Source organism: Entelurus aequoreus, linkage group LG24 (assembly GCF_033978785.1).
Source record: "Entelurus aequoreus isolate RoL-2023_Sb linkage group LG24, RoL_Eaeq_v1.1, whole genome shotgun sequence".
Classification (NCBI taxonomy): Eukaryota; Metazoa; Chordata; class Actinopteri; order Syngnathiformes; family Syngnathidae; genus Entelurus; species Entelurus aequoreus.
In genome coordinates, this window is record NC_084754.1 from 22,126,668 (window position 1) to 22,150,268 (window position 23,601).

General features: G+C 38.7%; 1 protein-coding gene across 2 annotated transcripts in view; it reads right to left on the reverse strand.

Annotated features, from left to right (window-relative positions):
- Positions 1 to 801: 801 nt before the first annotated feature.
- itpr2 (inositol 1,4,5-trisphosphate receptor, type 2) overlaps positions 802 to 23,601 on the reverse strand; it is a 131,075-nt gene continuing 108,275 nt past the window's right edge. For both annotated transcript variants that reach the window (XM_062035595.1, XM_062035594.1), the window contains exons 52-57: positions 18,901 to 18,987; positions 18,225 to 18,346; positions 17,984 to 18,149; positions 17,737 to 17,897; positions 7,852 to 8,013; positions 802 to 1,560 (exon numbers count right to left, since the gene is read on the reverse strand). In XM_062035595.1, the coding sequence (XP_061891579.1) occupies positions 1,480 to 1,560; positions 7,852 to 8,013; positions 17,737 to 17,897; positions 17,984 to 18,149; positions 18,225 to 18,346; positions 18,901 to 18,987 (779 nt within the window). In that variant the 3' untranslated portion in view covers positions 802 to 1,479. The remainder of the gene's footprint in view (positions 1,561 to 7,851; positions 8,014 to 17,736; positions 17,898 to 17,983; positions 18,150 to 18,224; positions 18,347 to 18,900; positions 18,988 to 23,601) is intronic.

The window sequence follows — 23,601 nt, forward strand, 5'->3', positions numbered from 1 at the left end:
TGAACTCCAACCTACCGATCTCAGGGCGGACACTCTAATCAGGATTATTCTTCCTTGTACATTGTAAACATTAAGTTTAACCAGATTCTTAAAGTGAATCATATTAGTACGTTGTCAGATTTCTTTGCTTAATACATTCCATCATTTAGCCGTTAGCGAAGAAAAATCCATGGATAAGTCGCACCTTTGTATAAGTCGCAGGGTTTATCACAGCTTGGGGAAAAAAGAAGCGGTTTATAGTCCGGAAAATAAAGTAGTTTGAGCAGAGGCGCCGCTAGGGTTTTTGGGCCCCATGAAAAGAGTCTTTACAGGGCCCCCTATATTATAATTTCATCATCATTAGGGGCCTCTCTGGGCCCTCCTCCATCATGGCCCCCTAGAATCCGTCTCCTTTACCCCCCCTTTTCGGTGCCCCTGAGTTTGAGAATCTTTATGGAGCACAATTCCTACCTATTTTCGTCTGCAAGTGTCTGGTGTGTTTGTGGTCCAGTAATAATCATCAGCATGAATGCAACAGCTCAGTGACAACATGAGAACTTTGCTTCTAATATTAGATGAGTGATGAGTAGAAATATAATCTGGTTTGAATGAAGAAGAGGCTCCCTTCCGCCTACAGTCGAGTTCTTTTGGGGAGCAAATATGAATGTGGTTACAAAGTACACAAATGAGTCATTTTTAACATTTGTTACAATAGAAATATTTTAAGAAAAAGTGAGACGCCAACACAAACACATTAATATGTCTTAGAGATGCCAATGTACGATTTAGACACAACATGACCTTCAAGTAAATCCTGCAATAAGTAGTTATCAATTTTATTCACATTCAATTATCATACGGAGGAAATTTCAACAGAGAAAATAACACAGTGCAGTGAACGCATCATAGTCCAAAGCAATACCCCTAAAACTGTCCAAACTAGTCTCTCGTTACAAGTTTCTCCCTTTTCAATAGAAATGTGCATATTAAAGTGAAATTGCTCTTTGATCCAGTTTAAAAAAATACAAGTAAGGCAGCATTTTCAAAATGTAAAAAAATAACTCCAGTTATGAACATATTCTAACCAGCAATTTTAAAAAGGCTAAAGAAAGCGTAGTAGAAGTTAGCGAACATAGTCAGATGAAATTTACCAGTACAAAGCTAACCATTTTCTGACCATTAGGAAAAGAAGGCATTAGGGCAGCAGAACAACACATCTTAGTACAACGACTCCCTTCACCCGCAGTTGGGGACCCTCACACTTTGCTAACACCATATTGGCAGAAGTGAATCAGACCTACTCACAAAGTGGAGTTCCTCACCATGCGAGTGTGCAGTTAGCTGAAAATGGCCTCAAACTAAAGGCACCCTGTGACAAATCCTCCATATGTAGGTTTGCATATACAGTATGCATTTGTATTGTTCTTTCCAGGCAGGAAGCTGGTCCAATCCTGCAGACCAGAGTCTAAGTATTCTCTCCTTGTTTGGGTTCTGGGGCCCTCAGTGTGTCGGGATGTGAGGGTTTGTCTGTTGAGAACCCAAGAATCCACGCCTCTGCTTGTGTTTCCTCTGCTCCGTCATCTGTGGAGGGGACACACACTCATTTGGAGGTGGAGTTTAAAAAAAAGAAAGAAAAAAAATGTTTATTTTATTACCGTTTTAGTTTGTTTGCACCACTATTTTGGAAATGGCAAACAATCATTCTGTGGTAATTTTCAACTTTTTTTTTTTTTTAGATTGCAAATGACAAATTGGAGAGCCACGTGCACAATGTGTGTGTTACTTTCTCATTCACATGAGCTCTTGACACACCGGCATTGTGGTAATGACTGGACAGCAAAACGTCCCGTGAACCTTTACCCTGGCAATCACATGTGGTCATGACATGGTCCTGCTCGTGGAGCACTGCAGGCCAAAGTGGCCCAAATCAGATTTTTTTTGAGATGTGATTTTTTCCAGCTGACTGCAAGTAAAGTGTCCTTTTTATCAGACTGCAGTGTAAACATGCACATGGCCCCGATGTGGCCCCGATGTGGCCCCGATGTGGCCTCAACGTCACTTGCAGGTGCAGTGCGATAAAGTGAAAACAAAGGAAGTTCACCAACAGGAAGTTGCTATTACTACAAAATAAAATAAGTCGCCACAACTTAAAAATGTGTTGTTTTTTTTACGTGAAAATATGAAAATTATAATCTTGGAGAAAAATTTAATTTAAAACATTTGTACGCACGTACAACACTTAAGACCTTCAGTATATGGAATTCAATTATGGAATGGATTAAGCAAAGAAATCAAACAATGTACTAATATCCACTTCAAGAAACTCTTCAAACTTTAAGTGTTTACAAAGTACAAAGAAGAAGAACCATGATAAACCTTCTGAATATATTTCATCCATCCATTTATTTTCGAGATAATCTTACCCATCTCACCATATGAAATATAACTTACTTCACCAATTATTCTTTATTTATTTGTGTTGTTATTACTTATGGTATATTGTATATATATCGTATATTGTGACTAAATTGAGAACAGGAAGTGAACAAAAGTGTTAGCAACGGCTATGTAAAGGAAAAGGGGTAAGATTAAATAAGCTCTGCTTCTTCCTACTCCTTTTCGAACATGTTAAGTAGAGAAACTGGAAATTGTGATGTATCATGTTGTATGCATGCATGTTCCAAATAAACTCAAATTCAACTCAACTCAAAAGTAAATTAAAGAAATTAAAATGTATGAATGGATGTACATAGTGTAATATATTTGGGTCGGTTGTAATCTTTTAATGGCTGTTAAGTAGAGGAGACACGGACATCAGTGTGGATCTACGTGAGCTTTATTTTTCAACTCACATGTAAGCAAATGCCACAGCGTCAATTCTGGTCCTTCAAAAATCGCTATTTCTTCTTAATCAAAATATATATTCATGTACTACATATAGCTTATTATTTGCACACTATTGACAAGTGATGCACCAAAAATGTGGTCGTCTTAAATAGACTTTGCTCACTGGAACCGGATGTTGTGATGAAGTATGCACTTCATCCGGCGGCGTCTTTCCCTGACGAAAAAGTCACAAACCCCCATTGCGATTAGACTGAAGCCACATTTGAAAAGATCAGATTCCAATTGGATTCGGATTACTCCCTGATGTGGCCTGAATCTGACGCAAAAAGAACAGATTTGAAGCACTTTGGAGCGTTTAGACTGGCAAAAAAAAAATCAGACCTGCATCACTTGAGGGCCAAAAAATCTGATTTGTTTGCAGTGTAAACGAGGCCTTTGTCAACTTATAACAATCACAATTAACAATTTGGATAATTTTATTGGGGGGATGAATGTGTTAAATTATCTATTTAGATACAAATTGCAGTATTACAGTTACATATATTCAACTTAATGCATATTCACTCATTTATTATGGTATCATAGCGTAAAGCACACGTAATTGTGTATATTTCCAAGTCAGCGGTAGTATAATGACTGACTCGTAGACTGGCTAATGACTATAAAGGCCTTGGAGCAGTGATTCTCAAACTGCGGTATGGGCTCTATCTAGTGGAACGCCAATGAATCCCTTGATTAAAGCACAGTGTCTTATTTTCCTATATTCAAACACAGAGTCACTGTTCAAACTGTGTGTAATATTACAGTGGCCAAAAATATTCAATATAATTGTTAAATGAAACCGCTGCCTTGTTTTTAATTAATACTTAGGCCTACTGCGCTACTGTATTTTAATGTTGTTTATTATTGTGTAGAGAGCCAAGTCTTTTCTGAGATGATAAATGGTGAAAAAAGTTTGAGAGCCCCTGTCTTAGGCCATGTCTACACTAAGTCGTTTAACCCCTTAAACAAATAATTATTTAGCCTAAGCCCCGTTTCAGCCACACTAAACCATCGTTTAAGGTCCCCCTCCTCGGACAAATTTTTACACGGGTAAGTGCGCCGTGCATTTCTTGAATCTCCGGCAATTAGCTTTGTATGGACTCATTGATCGTTTACAAAGTGAGTTCGGAGAGGAAGTGACGCCAGAAAGACCGCGCCTACACAGGAAGTGACGTCATAAAGAATGCGCCACAGCCAGCTTCATAATAAAGCGGTTTCGTAACTCGGAGGTAACCACTGGAAATATGAAGGCGAGTCATCCAGACATGCCCGTGTTTCTCCTTCTTGAACATGTACAGGCGCTTGTGGAAATCACACATGAATACCTTAAGAGAAAGCGATTGCAGCTATTTCGGATACAACACTTCTCAGACGGCAAGAGAACTTACCAATGTCGATCGAGGTTAGCTGTGAATTTACTTAGCGAAAAACTTTGTCCATTTGTCGAAGGAGAGTCAACGAGAATGAGAGCTCCCGTGGATGTGATAAAAAAGGTAGCGTGTGCTTTGTATTACCTGGCCGACGAGGGAAGACTAACTACGGAAAAGGCGAATGCTTTTGGACTGGCAAAGCAGACTGTATCAGTTATTGTCCGCCATGTATGTCGCGGACTCAACAAACTCACCAAAAACGAATAGACAATGAAGGTGAAGGCAAAAGAGTGAGGAGTGTCCTGACCAGAAATCTAGATCCCAAGATTGATTGTTGTAAAATGTTCTTTATCACATTGTTTACTTTTGTGTCCAATAAAGATTTTATTAATTTATGATGGCTCAGGTGTGATTCACTACTATAGGGCCCCACAGCACACTGGATTCCAGTTAAATGAAATACCACAACACTGGATATTGTTCAGATAAGTTAAATTTAAGAACTTGCACACAAAGCAACGCTGGAGGTGACTATGACGTGCGCATTTTCCGCGCATGCGTACTAGGTCGTGTTGCACTGGCGGACGGAGGAGGGCGGCGGTCTTAAATGGTGGCATTGTTGTGTGTGGACACGGATAAGGTTAGGTGTGTGTGTAAACGGGGCCTTAGAGGGTTAAAGCAGTGCTTCTTAATTATTTTCTGTCACTCCCCCACAAGAAGAAAAAAATATGTCACGCCCTCCCACTATCCCCCACGACTATAAATAGTATAATTCGCCTATAAAATTGTTATAAGTACACCTCTGCATAACTTTGTATCCTTATTAACAATAAAAAAAAATAACACATCGGCCTTTTCTCGTCTTCCATCGTAGTCACAATGAAGCCAAGTGCTACATACGCTTTGCTTCGTCTCATTCAAGCACGGCAAAAGAAAAAAAAAAGATGTTACCTGAGGACACACACACCCCACATCGCACCGAGCCCCCTCAGAGGGACCTGCCCCACTCTTTGAGAAGGATTGGGTTCAGGGGTAGGAGCCAACCAGTCGCTGATGCTGCATGTAATGTTTGGCATGTAGACCGAGCAATGTCTGAATGTTGTGTGTAATGGCTGACTTGTAGTCTGGCCAATGACCACAAAGTCTGAACAATCGGACTGTGCGGTAAGGAAGGACCAGTTTGGGCAATGGAGTGTGTTATCGTCACACAAGTGAAGGGAGACTGGTGTAAAAGGTCACAGGAAGGTGGAGTTAGGTGTTTGGGGGTTCAGAGTTATGGTTACCAGTCACTGGCGCTATGTAATGATTGGTATAGAAATAACAGCTGTGTACATTTCCAAGATCAGCAGAGTTCTGATGAGGGAGGAGATGCTAGAGAATCTTAAAAGGGAACTGCACTTTTTTATTTTGCCCATCATCCACAATCCTTATGTGACACAAGAACACATATCTCTATTTTCTGTGCATCCTATATAGTGAACAACTGCTAGCAAGAGGCAGATAACAATACTGGTAATTGGAAGGAAATATTCCACCTATGAAGTGCTCTTAAAAAAACAAAACATCCAAAAACCGCTGACAAGGCACCATTTACATGCCGTGACCTGCAAATTAACCAAACTGTAACAAAATTCTTATAAAAGCTAACAGGAAAAAATATTTTTAGTAACAGTGTCTTGGTCACAGAGAGATGAGTTAGCTACTGATGCCTATAAATTGGTAAAAGTTTGTACTAGATTATAAATCATGCCTCACACTTGTGTACTAGAAGATTTTGGCCATAAACCGAGAAGTTGGTGAACTATGAAATTAAATTTAGACCCTAAAACATCGCTAGGAAGATACAGCAATATGCTCGTTTTCCCTCAGCATGTTTTAGGATTATGCTTAGTTCATCATCTAACAGGGAACATAAGTCTCCCATCATTTGGCATGGCATCCCAGTGAGAGCAGACATTGTGCAGTAAGTGACCATTTTATGATGTTTGTATTCTGTATTTCTTGTTTAGCACTTAGCTATAGGGCTATGAGATGCTTGTGTTTCACTAGTACTAGATCTGCTTTGCACAAGGCTTGTAAAACTTGTAGGTCATCCTCAAAAAGATAAGGTTCTGGATTGTCATTTGTCCCAAAGTAGTCGTCGTTGGCTCTCATGAAGTCAGCCATGATTAGTTATAGTTGTTGTTGAAGGAAATGGCGAATGTTGCTATGCTTTCAATCAATGCACCCAGAAAATAAGTTCTGGTAATGTTTAAAATGACCAAAATACTGTAAATATTACAGTATTAACATGAATGTGCCTAAATCATATATATACATTTTTTTAAAGATTTGTGGATGTTTTCTTTTTTATAGGACCTTATATGCTAGCAGTTGTTTCATTATTTAGGATGCACAGAAAAGGAAAAAGACGTGTTCTGGTCTCACATAAGGATTGTGGATGATGGGAAACATTTAAAAAAATGTGGAGTTCCCCTTTAAGCTTGAAGATGTGGATATATAGACACCTTTCTGTATAGTATAGTTGTTGATGGGAAGTGCAAGAAGTGATTTTGGTAATGACACACCCGACTAAAGCCATTAGTTTAAGTACATGCATATAAATCAGAGGTTTGAAGTCAGAAATCCATGATAACCTGGATCCGCTGGTACAAGTCACAGCCAAAACTGCTGTGAGAGGTTGACAAATGTTGTTTTCTTGCTTCCATTATTACTTTGACACATCTGTCAGAACAGGAACAAGGACCAGCCTGTGACCAGACTCACATGCCAGGGAGGCAGGTGATGCGAGTGATCAGTCATGCTCCAGCTGCCAAGTCACCAAACCAGCCCCAAGACAACTTTTTACATCGTTGCCCTCCTTGATGTGATAGTCGCCCGTCACTATGGATTTCAAATGCCATCAAAGATCGGAAAAATTAGTATATGGAAGTTACGTATTTTGGATGCTTGGAAGAGGGTTGGCAGGGCAGGGAATCAATGTTTGTATAGTTTCAGAAAAAAAAGACTTCTCAACAAAAAGTGCATCCTTTTTTGTGGGTGATGATGTCAGCACATCCTGATTGATACATAGACAGGCCAATGTCTGAATTAGGTGGGAGAGCGTGGTGTGTCCTGATTGGCTTGCAGACTGAGCAATCTCCTGGGAGTAATATGCCAATCAGACCGTGCTATGCAATAACTGCCTTGCAGACTGGCCAATGACTATATAGAGGTTAGAGTTAACAGCCAACCAGTCACTGTAATAATTGGCATGCAGTCGATTGACCAATGTGTGCATGAAGTGAAAGCAACATTCCAATCAGGCAGTACCTTGTAGACTGACCAATGACTACATGAAGTACAGTTGGACTGTAAAAGAAAGAAGGACCTGAAGAGAAGATACGTCTGGGGAATAAAGGCTCCATTGTCACTTTAGGAAGTGAGACTGCGGTCCAAGAGGTCACAGGAAATAGGCCATCCTCATCCTATTTCCTGTGACCTCTCGTACCGCAGATGTTGTAAATTCAATGATTGCATTGTGTAGCTGAGGTTTATTGTGTCGCAGTAAATAAGAGGCTATAGCTACTGTACATAGCGGTCAGATGAAGAGAGTATGCAAATGTTTATTTACCTGCTCCTTGAGCTCAAACAGCTGGGCAGAGAGCTGAGCTACCAGCGTGACAGTGATCTCCAGTTTCTCCTGCAGGCACCGCATCTCATTCTGCTCGTTATACCCCTCGTTGCTCACCAGAGACATGGCCCGCATTCGGGGGAACCACTCCAAGTTTTTCTCCTGAGAGATGAGGGAGAGATGGGGTGTGAGCGAAGCGCGAGAAGGATGAAGTGAATAACGGTCAAAATACAGCTGAGTCAGAATGTCAAGGATACGGCAGAGGCAGCAATTTTGGCTAAGTCAGCCCCAAGCAGGGTGATTCAGGGAGTGTTACTGTGCTACAGACACATTGCTAGGGAGGGGGAAACACAGAGGTGTTAGGAACTGGAATCAACTTTTAATAGAAATAATCTTCAGAGAACAGAAGCTGTTCTTTGATTTGCTTTTTAGTGTGACAATGTAACAAACTGTCCGTCTTCACAACTGTCTGTAGGCTGGATGTGCATGTGTGATTGTTTATTCATTAAAACTTAATCAGTAAAAAAATAGCCATCAATATACAGGAAATTTCCCCAGAATCCAACTTAATCCACTCTGAGAAATACAGTCAGAAGTTTACAAAGTCAACAGTTCGAGCAGCTAGGAGTGTAACGATTCCTTTTAATAATCATTTGATTCGATATTTGTGGTTGCCAATACAAATCAGGGACGATATAATTTTTTTTATTTTCTTTTTTTACGATATGATACGAAACAGTTCAGTGAGTTTAAATTGATTCAGTAACTTTGTTGCAAAGAAAACAAAATAAGCAGTGTGACTGTGAAATAAATACTGGATACTGGACACTGCAGGTGAAGTTTCCTATATTCCTGTTATTTCTTGTAAGGGAAATATGTATAAATAAATTATATATACAAACAACAAATATTGGCCAATGCATTCACATTTTGTTTGAATAAAGTGCAACCAACAATTTAGGTTGAATTAAGAAGAGGAAACATTTTCTGCTCTTACTTCCAACATTCAAGCAAATTTCAATAAAAGTACAGCAACCAACATTTTACCGGTAGATTTACCTGATAAATTAAGTTCCCCGACCCGGCCATACAGTATCTGTTTACTGCTCTGGCGTCGCCACTGAAGGACAGTGTCCCAGGTGTGTCTCCTCATCCCTGTTGATGGCGTTAGACTATCGCTTCCTAATTTCCATAGTCTCCTTCATCCATCTCTTCTATTTATTTTTTTATCATCAAATAACTTCTCCTTGTGTTCCGGGAGTCGGTGCATCACGGTTACTTGCACTGCTGTCACTTCCATTGTGTTGGCCACATCTTCTGTGGTTTAAAGTTGTGTTGCAGCTTTATCATCGGGTTATGTCGTTTGTATTTATTGTGGCTTTTGTAATCTTTCTGCAGCTGAAAATTTTGATAAGAAATGCGCAGCAGGGGAGAAGCACCACAACAGCACCGCCTGTTAAAGGCACACATCCGTCGCAGATATTAAACTATTTGTTATGACGGGAAAATAGACTTATCAATTAACATCTTTATTATTAAAAGTACTAAACCTCATAAAATCTGTCGTTCTTAAATCCAATGTTTTCCTTTTTTGTAGTATCAATAAAAACAAGCGATTCCCTTTTAAAACGATCTTGGATGGATACCTATCTGTTGGAACGCAAACTTGCTGAGCACAGATCGATATACTTGAAATTCAGGAATAGAAATTGATCTATCGATGAATCGTTACACCCTTACTAGCAGCCCACATGGGCAAGCCGGGTGCCTTCTAGTCAATGGTATCATGTTCAGACACGACAAAGATGAAGGTAATTGATCAAAGTGACAAGACATATGTTTGGAGAAGTCTAGGTGAAGGTGAAGAACTGTCAAGTATGGTGGTGGCAGTATAATGCTCGCTGGGGCTGTGTGCCTGCCACTGGTACTAATACACTGTACAAAGTAGATCAGCAATGAAGAAAGACCACCACCAACTTCACCTCAAATCAAATGAAACATGAACACAATTGGGAGGTAAAATTGTCCAAAAGACATCCAAACTGGTTTTGGAACAGATATGGCAGGCTCAAATAAAGCTTTTGGAACGGCCTTTATCAAGCTTGACCTTAACCCTATTGAACATTTGTGGACTAAGATGAAAGGCATGTCCGTGCTAGGAAACAAACCATTTTTAAAGAATTCTACCAATCTAATTTTGGCAATTAGAATGGTAAAATAGCCAACAATAATAATGTCAGATGGTAGGGATATTTTTTTCTGAATTTTGCAATTCAGACAAAACTAATGAGGACACTGGTTCTCAGGATTATACAAAATAGCAAAATTAGTAAATGAAGAAATCCGGCCCCTTGATCCTTAGCTTTCTGGAACGTGGACCTCAAAACAATTTAGTTGAATATCCCTGATAAATACTGTATAATTCGACCCTAGAAAAAGAATAGTTAGAGTTAATTATGAATTGATATGACATCCATTGCCATGATTAAAAAATTTAAAAGAAAATTAAAAGAAAATATAAACAACAACACAATCCAGTATTTATTCTATTCCTTAAAGGAGTACTGCACTTTTTTGGGGACGGAATCGTTCACAATCCTCATAAAGGACAAGAAGACAAACGTTTTTTTGTTTTTCGCTTTCTAACATGTAAAAATTGGCTCGATCTTAATGGCTAGCAATGCAGCTAATGGGAGCAATCAATTCTACCACTTAATCATTCTAAATGCATTCAAAAACGGTCAACAATACTTCATTTACGTTCCGTAACTTGTATAATAACCAAACTGTAGCGACATTGTTATTGTAAGAGCAAACACATCGGCGTGCTACGGTATTAGCCGTAAAGGCTAACTACCACAAGAAATATTACTGTGTGCACTTGAAAAGTGGTGCCAACCGCCTTATTTTAGGAGGATTTTGCGTGCATAAGGGGCTTTTTTTTACCTTGGAGACACTCATTTACTGCAAATTCATGTCATGCTCATACCTGTGTGTTGAGCCAGCGACACACATCTATAATCTGTAACAACTTTTATGATTCACAATAGAGAAAATAGAAACGTATGCACACTGATCGCATCACCAGTGCATTCGTGCGCCTGGAATGAATCAAACGCAAAAAAATGCATAAAGAAAGACATATTTTCATGTAGGAGGTATGTTATTCTAATATATTTCCTAAATATATAAAAAAGAACAACATTTAAAAAAAACGCCAGCAGACATCAAAACGCATCAATTTACTTAATTTTAATCAGCCCTTTAAGTCATACAGCAGCAATAACAAAATGAAATTGCTGAATAGACAATCTGTCTAATATTTTTTTAATTTCTGTCAGTCCAAAAATGTTGACACAAACACGTGGAACGTAGGATTCTTGTCTGACCATGGTCTGTCTGTGCAGCGTCAGCACTGATACTGCAGCAGTGTGTGTAACTGTCAGTTTGCATGTCCTTCTGACGTGTGGTAAATAAAACGCAAAATAGTGCTCGCAAAACAGTGATGAGTGTTGATAAATCACATTGCGTGTGCTAAATAATTATAATTCCATTTTCTCCTCCCAGTATTGTGGGCGTTTTAGTGATCAGCATATATTTTGCATATTAATGAAGACAGAGACGCAAAATGGATTGCACGCCTTATTCTGCTTACTTGACAGACGAAATCCACTTTGCACACATTTAGTAGATCAGCTTTTCGTGTGCTATCAAGTTTGCACATGTTTTAGTACACGCAAACCTTTGGTAAATCAGCTCTTTAGTCGACTAAAACTAAATCAATTTAGATGACTAAAATATGACAAACTAAAATATATTATTCAGCAAAAGACTGACTAAAACTAAGTTAAAAACTGCTGCCATAAATTAACATTGACGGTAAGTGTTTGTTATTAGATTAGATTTGGATCGGCTTATTGCTCAGCTTCTAAAAGTTGAAGTTCATCCTCCGTTTGTTCAAGCTCAAAAATATAAGGTTCTAAATCATCATTTGTCCCAAAGTAGTCGTTGTTGTTGTCTCACCTCACGTCTGTCATGATTAGTGGTAATTGTTGTTGTTAAAGGAAATAGCGAACATTGCTATGCATTCTGGGAAATCATTGTGCACAGAAAAAAAAGTTATGGTAATGCTTAAAATTACCAAAATACTGTAAATATTAGGTTATCATTAATGTGCCGGTTGCTACCATACATATTCATACACACCATACTGTATATATGTAAAATGTTGGCTCTATAGGCGTAATAGATCGAACACCCTTTACCTGCATTGTTAGCCAACTATTGCTAACATTTATTTACGATTTAAAATGTGTAAAAAAGAGAAAGACATGTGTACTTGTCCCACATAAGGATTGTGAATGATACGCAAAACTCCCAAAACAGTGCAGTTCCCCTTTGACAGTACAATATTCTAGTCATAAACCTGGGAAGATATTACAGCCCAAGAACCACATTATGCTCCTACATCAAGGGCTCCAGGAAAATCTCAACCATTTATTTTAAAACCTCTGAAGAACAAATATTTGTGTGTTCTTCTTAGAGGTCATCTAATAAAAATGTTCGACCCAAACCAAACCCCCCATGACTTAGCATTCTTTGCTGCTTAACTGATCAATTTCTTCAGCTAAATTTGCATGAAGTTACAGACTTCCATGTGATTCCACATGTTGATTGCACTGTGCCGCAGTCACCTTTTCATCAATGTACACACTGTATCGTACATGTTGAGATGCACACCAACTAGAAACTTCAGACAAGAACCTCAGAAGCCTGGGGCCAAGACAACACCATCAGCAATCTGCTACTTCCACATGCATTCAAGAAATCATGTTCTCAAACGTTAAAGTAAAAATTACACTATCATCACACAACACGTTAAATAACTTTCCTGAAAGGTCTGAGGGTTAACATAAAAGCCACCAGTGCAAAATGTAATTTGTTCAAAATGTTTTGTAGGTAAAAAAGTAAAAAACACCAAATAAGTTATATTATACAACATTTGAGTAAGAGGTTGGTAACAGTTAAATCGTGGAAAATTAACTGCTAAGAAATAAAAAATACCACTAATGTCATATTTTAGTTTTTGTTCAAAACTAGTTTCCGTTTCAACTACACTGCAAAAAGTCCGTGTTCAAAAACAAGAAAAAAAAGAAAAAAAAAATTAGGTGTATTTTATTTGAACTAAGCAAAATTATCTGCCAATAGAACAAGAAAATTCGGCTTGTCAAGACTTTCCAAAACAAGTAAAATTAGCTAACCTCAATGAACCCAAAAATACCTTAAAATAAGTATATTCTCACTAATAACAAGTGCACTTATCTAGGTAGAAAAATAGAGACCTTTTTGCTTAATATGTTGAAAAATATTCTTAAATTAAGCAAATGCTAGTGCCATTATCTTGACATAATGATATGCGGTTGGCATCATGATTTTTTTTTTCATGCTTGCAGTAAGAAATTATTACTTTAAAAAGTAGTTTTATACTTGTGAGTGTTAATGACACAGCTTTGCATCAGTTGATATTCTAGTTTCAAGTATGTTTTTACTCAATATAGGTCATAAAATCTCAGCAACAAGCTGTAATATCTTACTGAGATAATTTAGGACCAAAACCCTTAAAACAAGTAAAACACTCTAACATAAAATCTGCTTAGTGAGAAGAATTATCTTATCATCAGACAGAAAATAAGCAAATACCACCCTTATTTGAGATATTTAATCTTACTTAGATTCCAGTTTTTGCAGTGTACTGTTGTTTGAAATCCAAAATTGTTTTCCCCATAAAACAAATTCAATTAATCTATTCCAAACACCAAAAAATACTAACACAACCACATTTAATATACAAACATTACAGTTTTATATACAGAAAACAATGTGAAATACATGTAAATGCTAATTTAAAATGGATAAACTTTTAAACTTTTTTAAATGACTCTTGTTGGCAAAGAAGGCAATTAGCAGAGACTGACAAGGTGAGGCAGAGATACCTTCCTACGAGTTAATGCTTGAATTCAATGGTGTTTCTCATCTTCTTTATCAACTGTCTTGGACGCCATGGTGGCTTATTTTGCAGTTGTACGCAAAAAAAGCACCAAAGTGTATTTAATTGTACACTGTCAAAATGACTTGTTTGTTAGACACAATGTTTTGCCATACAAAAACCAAGACGCTATACAAAAAAAACCTATTGGCAAAAATGTTTGGCGAGAACCGAATCATACAAAAAGTGAACGTCTGAAAATCAAGGTGTTACACATGAACATTTTAAGACTTACAGTATGTATTGTATGTTATTCTAAAAGTTAAAAGATCCGCATGATGTTTGAATGTTCACCAGAAAACAATAAAAAGATATTGCAAGAAAGATCAACTGCGATTGATGCATTGCCCTTTTATGGAATCTTGAGCCCTGACCAAATAACAATTCCAATTGTTTAAACTGATTGATGACACAGATTGCACCTCAAACACAAAGAGAGATATGACGATAGATGATTTTCCACAGTTAATCAAACACATAATGGAATGCAACACTGTCCCATGTTGTATAAACTTCAATACACTTTATCCCATCAAGCAAAATTTGACCTCCGTCTTCAGTATACATGACAAGTACAGGCTCTTTTGTCTACAATGTGGTGTGTGTGTGTGTGCATGTGTTTTATGGGGTAACTGAAAGGCTCATAATGTGACATGTGTTGTGTGTGTGTGTGTGTGTGTGTGTGTGTGTGTGTGTGTGTGCGTGTGAGTGTGTGTGTGTGAGGGAGAGAGAGTCAAAAGGACAGGACAGCACGTGCCAGGCAGGCTGAGCTATTAGCAGACCACTTGAGATGGGTTATGTAAGAACGCTGTGGCTGCTGCAGTACCTGCTGGGCCTTTAGCAAACTGTCCCTTTGCACACATACACCAGCCAACACACACTCACAGTACATGTTAACACCATGCTATTCAACATCACTTTGTCCCACCAATGTATAAAGAGCAATGCACGTGTGTGTTGAATCATTTGCTACATCATGAATCAATAGATTAACACACAACATCTACAGTTCAGCTTCAACTCTAGAGGTACACTTTACTTGTTTCTCCCCAGTAAATTGTTTGCAAATGCATGTGTGCACTCTTTAAATGGCTTAATTTGTGTCCAGGTAAAACCTTTGCTTAAAAATCTCTAGGAATAATACATTAAAAAATTAAGAAAACATTTATTTTAAGCTGAGCATGACAACTGAAAATATTTTAGCTACATTTCTATTATTTCATGATTGTTTTTATTATAATTGTATTTTTATTTATAATTTGATTTGGCGTCCTGTAAATGTATGCATTTGTAAAGCCTTTTGAATTTTGAATTTGGCTCTATAAAATAAGGCATGGTAAATAAACTTACCATGCCTAATTCAACTTACTGAATGAAAGGAAAATAATTTTGAAATTAGCCCCGAACTTCCATTCATTCGTCCTTATGATGAATTTTGTATTTTCTGACTTATACATTTTATTACAATGTTGAATACTTACATTATAAAATGCCAAAGCATCATATAATAAGGTTCATACACTTTGCCGTGAGCTTGCACACAGTTTTGGATGCCTCTGTTCTAGGTGTTTTGCAGTCTGGCTACAAGTGACGTCAGAGCGAGGCGGACACACTTATTTAAGCATTAAGCTCTCAGTGGGGGAGGAGCTCTTTCCATAATAGAGTAGACTGGGTTCAATAGCTAACCACACACTACCTTAGAGGTTAAGTATCTCTACCTTAGCACATAAACTATGTATCTCTGCAGCCATGCACAAGCATCAAGCTGGAGTTTCAGTTTTATTTTCGGTAGCTGAAGAAGAAGAGGGGCATCGTACCAAGACATCCAATACAAACATTTCATGCAAACGTTTGCAGCTCAGCAAAAAAAAAAAGAATTATAATGTGACAATAGGGTTGAGATGAATAAAACCTGCTTGTGCGCCATCTTACATCATACACAAGATAGTAAAGCCAAGCCCGATTTGCGGTAAATAACTTAGTTGAGTACAGTGCAAAGTTTAACGGTTTACTGTGAGTACTATGTCTGTTTGTTCTCTTTAGTAGATCACGTCCTGAGATGGAAGAATGGTTCTACTGGGACACAGAGTGTGTTCACACTTCTAGTACGGACTCTTTGTGGTCAATTTAGCACATTCTGGGTATTGTTCACACTTATAATAATGCCAAATAATGCTCTTACATAAAGTCGTGGCTTGATTGGACAGTACAGTACAGTACAATGTCCGACTGGCTCATGCATCCAAAACGACATGAAGTCTTCCAGGTCACATACACTTGGAGGACTTTTTTTTATGGTGGCAATTTTTTACCATTTTATTTTTTAAAGATTTTCACTCAGCTTTCTGTAAGGCTCCTATTTGGTGACATCATATCTGGCTGCTGGCCTTTCAAGGAGGGAAAGTTCATTTACAGCTCCCTTGTACAGTCTACAATAACAGATAAAAGATACAAAGATGCTATACTTTACAAAGAAAACAAGGGAATGAAATTTAAAAAATGCAGCAGTGGTTTACTGTCTATTTCAAGATCACTGATTTGTTAATTTTGCTGTCAATCTGTCAATCAAGCTGACTATCCAATCATCATGCAGAAGCTTAGCATACAGACCAGCAAAGGCAAAGCCCAATTTTCCATACACTTATAGAGACGGTGAGCATCCCATGGGCGGGACAAAGCCTAACATTTATCCAATGATTGTCAAGTTTCGCTGCAGTGGAACATCCCACTCTATGTTCCCCCGTTAGAGTCAATGGACGCTCAGTTTCAACAATGTTTAATGCACTGTGACGCTACCACAATGAATGGGAAAGTTGCGCCAGCTGTCGCGAAAGTAGCTGATTCCAAACAAAAGTAAAAAGCATTCTGGCGCTTATTTAGTCAATGAAATATAAACACAAAAAAACATAATTTAACACTTTTTATTTTTTTGACATTTTAAGGGAAGCTCAGCTTCCCTTGCAGTCTTACAGCGATCGCCCTGGTATTCACAAATTACTAGACTAGAATCCACTGAAAGGTGGACCAACAATCTTTTCTGAGGTGGTCTAGGGTGTCCTAGACCAGGGGTCCCCAAACTTTTTGATTCGGGGGCCGCATTGGGTTAAAAAAATCTGGCCGGGGCCGGGCTGTATATATATATATATATGTATATATATATATATATATATATATATATATATATATATATATATATATATATATATATATATATATATATATATATATATACATATATGTATATATATATATCTACATATATATATATCTACATATATATATATATATATATATATATATCTACATATATATATATATATATATATCTACATATATATATATATATATATATATCTACATATATATATATGTATCTACATATATATATATATATATATATATATATATATATATTTATATTCCGAGCGCTATTATGTCACATTATCGACGGGAAAATGCATTTTTAGACAATATGATTTGCCTGAGCGGCTAGGAGACACGGAGAGTAACAAGCGGTAGAAAATGGATTAGAAAAGACAGATTTAAAAAAATAATAATTAAAAAAAAATATATATATATATATATATATATGGTTTTTTTAACTTGGGATCTATGTTCACACCTAACCAACAGGACCATACGAGAAGAGCAAACAGATTCTCGACTGTTTTAACCGGACCGTAAATGACAAGAGTGAACTCGCCCCTGAACTGTGAAATTAAATTCCCTAAGTCCACCACCTATTCCGGATTTACACTAAAAAGTTAGGTATTCTTCCTGATGTGCCCTCTCTTCACAAGATTTCCCAGAAGTAGTGTGTGCTGGCATTGTATACTGACCTCCATCATCATTGCGACATAGCTTTCTGGACCCGTGTATTCGGTGGGATCCTTCACTCGAATCAGAACCAGGAAGTAAAGGTAATGCCACATATTGTGCTCAGACAAGATGTGCTCTTCGAAGGACACAGTCTTGTTGTCAAATTTATCCCTTTCCAAACCTGAAAGATAACAAAAGATAGTGTCTTACAACTTATTTAAACATATTTGATCTATTTTCCTTTTTAGACCACAGAGCTATACACACCGCAAATAAAACAGGTTGTTTTAAGGATCTCCTCCTTCTTCTGTTTCTCACTCCTTAAATCCGCAAAGGTGTCGATGATGACACCAAAGATGAGGTTGAGAACAATGATGATGACAACAAAGAAGAAGAGCAGGTCGTAAACCACACGGGCTGCAAACAGCGGCTCCTTGATGAATATAAAGCCAACATGGAAATTAGATGGTGGAAAACTAATTACATATTATAAAAGCTTTTTTCTGACCTCTTTGGAAGGTTTTCTTAGTATATCGCCAACCCCGCCGCCATTACGTAGTCCTTGGTTCAACACTGTGATAATACACATAAGTAGAGTGTCGCACACTCTCTCTATTCCCTCGTCTTCATCTATAACACACACACGCACACAAACACACACACACACACACACACACACGTGAGCAGTGCAATGTAACAAAGGAAAATTCCAGTACAATAACCATTCTGAAATCTTACTGTTAGTCATGTAAATAGCAACTAGGTGTTAGAAGTTGAAAATCTGATCAAGATCAGTTTGCTAATTTGACTCATGATGACCTGAAACGTCCTCATGATAACTGTAATGATGTCACTGAAGATCAAAAGAATAAAATTGTCTCTCACATTTCCCCAAACAACCCAGTAAAGTACCTAGAGAAAATGTTTTATAAGAATGAATATGCACTTCAAACAAAAGACGTTGAATTCGTTTAAATAATGAGTGATGAAGATGAGGTTGAGATGATTATGGAAGTGGATCGGGCCATGTGGAATTTAGAGCAGATGAGTGGCATTGATGCAGAAGAACACAAGTGTGAGTCATCATTTTCCCTCATCAGGCTTCTTTGTGTGGATGTACGTGTGTCCGTTTGTGTGTACTGTATCTTTGTTAATGTGTACGTGCATGCGTGTGACTAACTTACCAGCAACAGCTGTGTGTGAAGAAACAGGGGATCTGTCTGTCATACATGAATCTTCCACTGAAGTCTTACCAAATAAACTTCTTTTGCCTAAAAAGAAGACAAAAAAATGACATGCAAACGTGTTAAACGACTGGGGAAAGTGGCAAAGTGATTCAGTGGATCGGATATGGCTTGGGCCTTTTTGTGTGCAGTGTGCATGTGGAGTACGTTATCTTCAGGTAGCCTACTCCAGCTTCTTCTCACCATCCAACATTGCTATCAAGAGGCACCGCTCCCGAAGTCCACGCAATGTTGCAGAGTCTTGTCAAACCACTCTGGGCGGATCTCATCCACCCCCAGGGCCCTACTACAATGGAGCTTCTTTACTATCCTGGTAACCTCAGACCTGGAAATAGGAGAGCCCACCACAGATTTCCCAGGCACTGCTTCCTCATAGGAAGATGTGTAGGTGGGATTGAAGAGGCCTTCGAAGTATTCCTTCCACCGATTCACAACAACCCAAGTTGAGGTCAGCAGCACACCATCCCCACCATACACGGTGTTGACAGTGCACTGTTTCCCCTTCCTGAGATGGCAGATGGTGGTCCGGAATCTCTTCAAAGCTGTACGGAAGTCACTTGCCATGGCTTCCTCAAACTCCTCCAATGTCCGAGTTTTTGCCTTTGTGACCGCCAGAGCCGCACACTACATGGCCTGTTGGTATTTTTCCGCTGCCTCCAGAGTCCCTGAGCCAAAAGGACCTGATAGAACTCTTTCAGCTTGAAAATATCCCTCACATCAGGGATTTCTGGGATTTCCGCCACGGCAGGCACCAACCACCTTGCGGCCACAGCTCCGATCACCCGTCTCAACAATAGAGGCACGGAACATGGTCCACTTGGATTCAATGTCCAGCGCCTCCTTCGTGATATGTTTAAAGTTCGTCCGGATGGGGAAATTTAAACTCTCTCTGACGGGAGACTCTGCTAGACATTCCCAGCAGACCCTCAGAATGCGTTTGGGCCTGCCAGGTCTGACCGACATCCTGCCCCACCATCGGCGTAAACTCACCATCAGGTGGTAATTGGTTAAAAGCTCCGCCCCTCTCTTCACCCGAGTGTCAAAAACATCCATCTATCCATTTTCTACCGCTTGTCCCTTTCAGGGTCGCGGGGGGTGCTGGAGCCTATCTCAGCTGCATTCGGGCGGAAGGTGTCCAAAACATGAGACCACAAATCCGATGACACAACCACAAAGTCGATCATCGAACTGCAGCCTAGGTATTCCTGGTGCCAAGTTCACATATGGACACCCTTATCTTTGAACATTGTGTTTGTTATGGATAATCTGTGACAAGTACAAAAGTCCAATAACAAACCACCACTCAGGTTCAGGTACCCAAAACTCTGGACTACTGTTTGGTGCGTGAGCAAACAACAGTCAGGACCTGTCCCCTCACCCGGAGGCGAAGAGAAGTTACTCTTTCGTCTACTGGGTTAAACGCCAACGTATAGGCTCTGACCCGTGGGGCAACAAGTATTGCCACTCCCGCCCATCGCCTCACACTTCTTGCAATGCCATAGTCGAAGAAAGTCCAGCCCCTCCCAAGAGGACTGGTTCCGGAGCTCTTGCTGTGAGAGTGACTGGATCCAGTCAAAACATATCTCTACCTCGCGTACCAGCTTAGGCTCCTTCACTCCCAGTGAGGTGACGTTCCACATCCCAAGAGCTAGCTTCTGTATCTGAGGATCGGACCACCAAGAGCTGCCCAGCTCACATTGCACCCAACCTCTATGCCCCCTCCTATGAGTGGTAAGCCTAAATAAACCAAAATCAAATTGAAGGAGACGCTGGTTCTATTTTTCCTTGCCTCTCACTATAAGTCAGCTGGAATATGCTCTAGCTTTTTGATAAGCAACATAAAATAAAATAAAAAATGTACAAAAAAGCTGGCAGCACACAAAAATGTCAGAAAATGACACTTTTCTTTGTTGTGATTTTTGACCAAATTGGTGTGGGGGGCTTACACGAAATCTTATGTTTTTTGTTTAGTTTCCACAGATCTTTTTTGGCGGGGAAACCCTCACACACACCCTCATTGGGGTTGCGGCAGGATTTAAAATTGTCAGAAAATCACACTTTTACCAGGCGTTGATTTTCAACAAAGATGGTAAGGGAGGGGGACCCTTACGTAAAATAGTTTTTTCTCATCTTGCTTCCTATGACGTTATATTTGTGTCTCAATTTTAAGGTCGCAAAGGCAGATTTTGAGGACATAAAAATATATTTTGCAAGGACAGACATTTAATTTTGAAAACAAATTAAACTCCAGCGAAAAATACAAAAGTTTGAGCGAATATAAATGTATTTTATTCACAATAGAAGTGTTTGCATGTTTGCTATTATTCATATTCGCACTCCATAATTACTGCCTTCTGCACAGTCAGACCAATGCGGTGTTGCGCCCCCTCTCTTCTGCTTTCTCAACCTCCCCCTCTGTGCATACAGCTATTTTTTTCTACACTCGCTCAGATTTCTGCTGTGCGCTCAAGTAAGTTTAAACACACCACTATGTTTGTCTCAAAAAGTCAACAAATCAGAGAAATGGACACATGTACACTCTGATTGGCTGCTTGGTACCTTCAAGGTACTCAAAGCGCTTTGACAGTATTTCCACATTCACACACTGATGGGGGGAGCTGCCATGCAAGGCGCTAACCAGCAGCCATCAGGAGCAAGGGTGAAGTGCCTTGCCCAAGGACACAACGGACGTGACTAGGATGGTAGAAGGTGGGGATTGAACCCCAGTAATCAGCAACCCTCCGATTGCTGGCCCGGCCACTCTACCAACTTTGCCACGCCGTCCCTAAAAACTATTTTCAACATGGCGGCGCTATATGGAACGGAAATAGCGACTTTAAAATGTAAGTATAGCTTTATTTGTTTATTTAAAACATCTACAACCAAATGTGCAAAGCTGAGGTCACAGTAGTGGTATAAATATGTGTTAAAGTACAAGACATTGACGATTGTAATGTCAAGCAACCTCCGTGCTCTTCTCTCCTCTCTTTACCCCAAGAGAGACCTTAAATTTCCGCCACTGCGGACGACTTCAAATGTTTAGAAGTAAAAGCCTTAGATCTTATTCTTTTAATTTGTACATCTAAATAGCTTGACTAATGTCTTATTAAATGTCTTTTTTATGTGTGACTCTAATTGTTGATCTTTTGGAACTATTTTTGCATTTTAAATCATATTAGTTGTTTGTAGACGCTATGTACATTTTTATTTTAATGGAAAATGTTAACTTAAAAATGTGTTTGAATCACTGTTAATGTGATCTTGTGTTTACATTTTCTCTGCTGTTTTGTTTAAGACAATCAAGGAGGAACTTGACTATCAAGACAATTTAAATAACAGAGCTTGAAAGCATTTGTTTACCTGTATAAATAAACAAAGCGCTGAAATTACTGCTGTTGTGCTTAATGTATTGCCTTAATTGCAACTATTCCAAAATAGGAGAATATTTTCAGTTATCCCAAATTGAATTCAATTTACTATTTACAAGTGCAATTGAAAGTACAAACATTTACAACAGGATTAAAAAAAAAAAAAAAAAAGAGTCATCAACTGCTATAATATGGATCCAAGGGATTATTTAGAGTTATTTCAAAAGAAAAGCCTGTGCTTTTACAGCCAACATTTATATTCCCTATTACTTAAAAACGTGTTAAAAATAATATCCAAGTAGAACTGTGTGGAGGGAGGTGTAGTCAGCGCTGCCTGCAGGAGAAAAAGTCACCGCCTCTGTCCATGGTGCTGAGGACAAAGCACCATCAGACGGGGGCGTGGCAGTGCTGACGGCGAGACACAGCTGGCAGGTGATTAGATTTCACAGGTGGTGTGTTAATCTAATCATCTGTTGTCTTTAACAGTAAGCGGCCGGGAGCAGGAGGACAGAGAGGATACGGACGTGACTGAAAAGTCACGTTCTAATAGGAGAGAAAACTTTTGTTGAAAAAACTTTATCATTAAAACCCTGTTGAACCTGCACGCTTGGCTCCGATGCCGTGTCTGACAGTGGGACCGCTAGGAAGCGACTTCCACAAACTGTGTGATGTTACTGTATGGATTCCAAAAAGAAATACCATGAAGGCTTCTCTTTTTGGAACATCATCTCGATTGTCTACAGCGTGTTTCTAAAGGTACACATACTGTATGTCCAACTACCTCATCAAGTGAGTTTGCAAAGCTAATTGTTGTATTACATATTACATTTTATCTAAAAACAAACTAATAAAGCAATCATCATAAAATATTTATCCATAAACTACTCAATAACTATTAGCTCTATAAAGACAATCAAGTCCCTTGATCCAGGTAATATAAATTCATTAATGTATAAATAATACATACAAAATGTAATACTTAACATGTAGATATCCTAAACACCTCTTATTGATGAAATTTACTGCATATTTAAAGCAAATTCAAAGAAAAGTTGATCAGAGTGCTGTACAATTGAGGTTAATTACAGTATAAAGTAGTTCACTATGTTTAAAAATAAAAGATTTTTATAACACACACACACACGATAAATATAAAACAACATTTGCCTCATGCTTTAATATTTTGTTACGTTTCTTTCTCTTCTTTTCTGCACTTTGTGGACCTGGCCGCAAGCCGCAGGGTGTGAGTACGTAATACAACCAGGAAGGACTC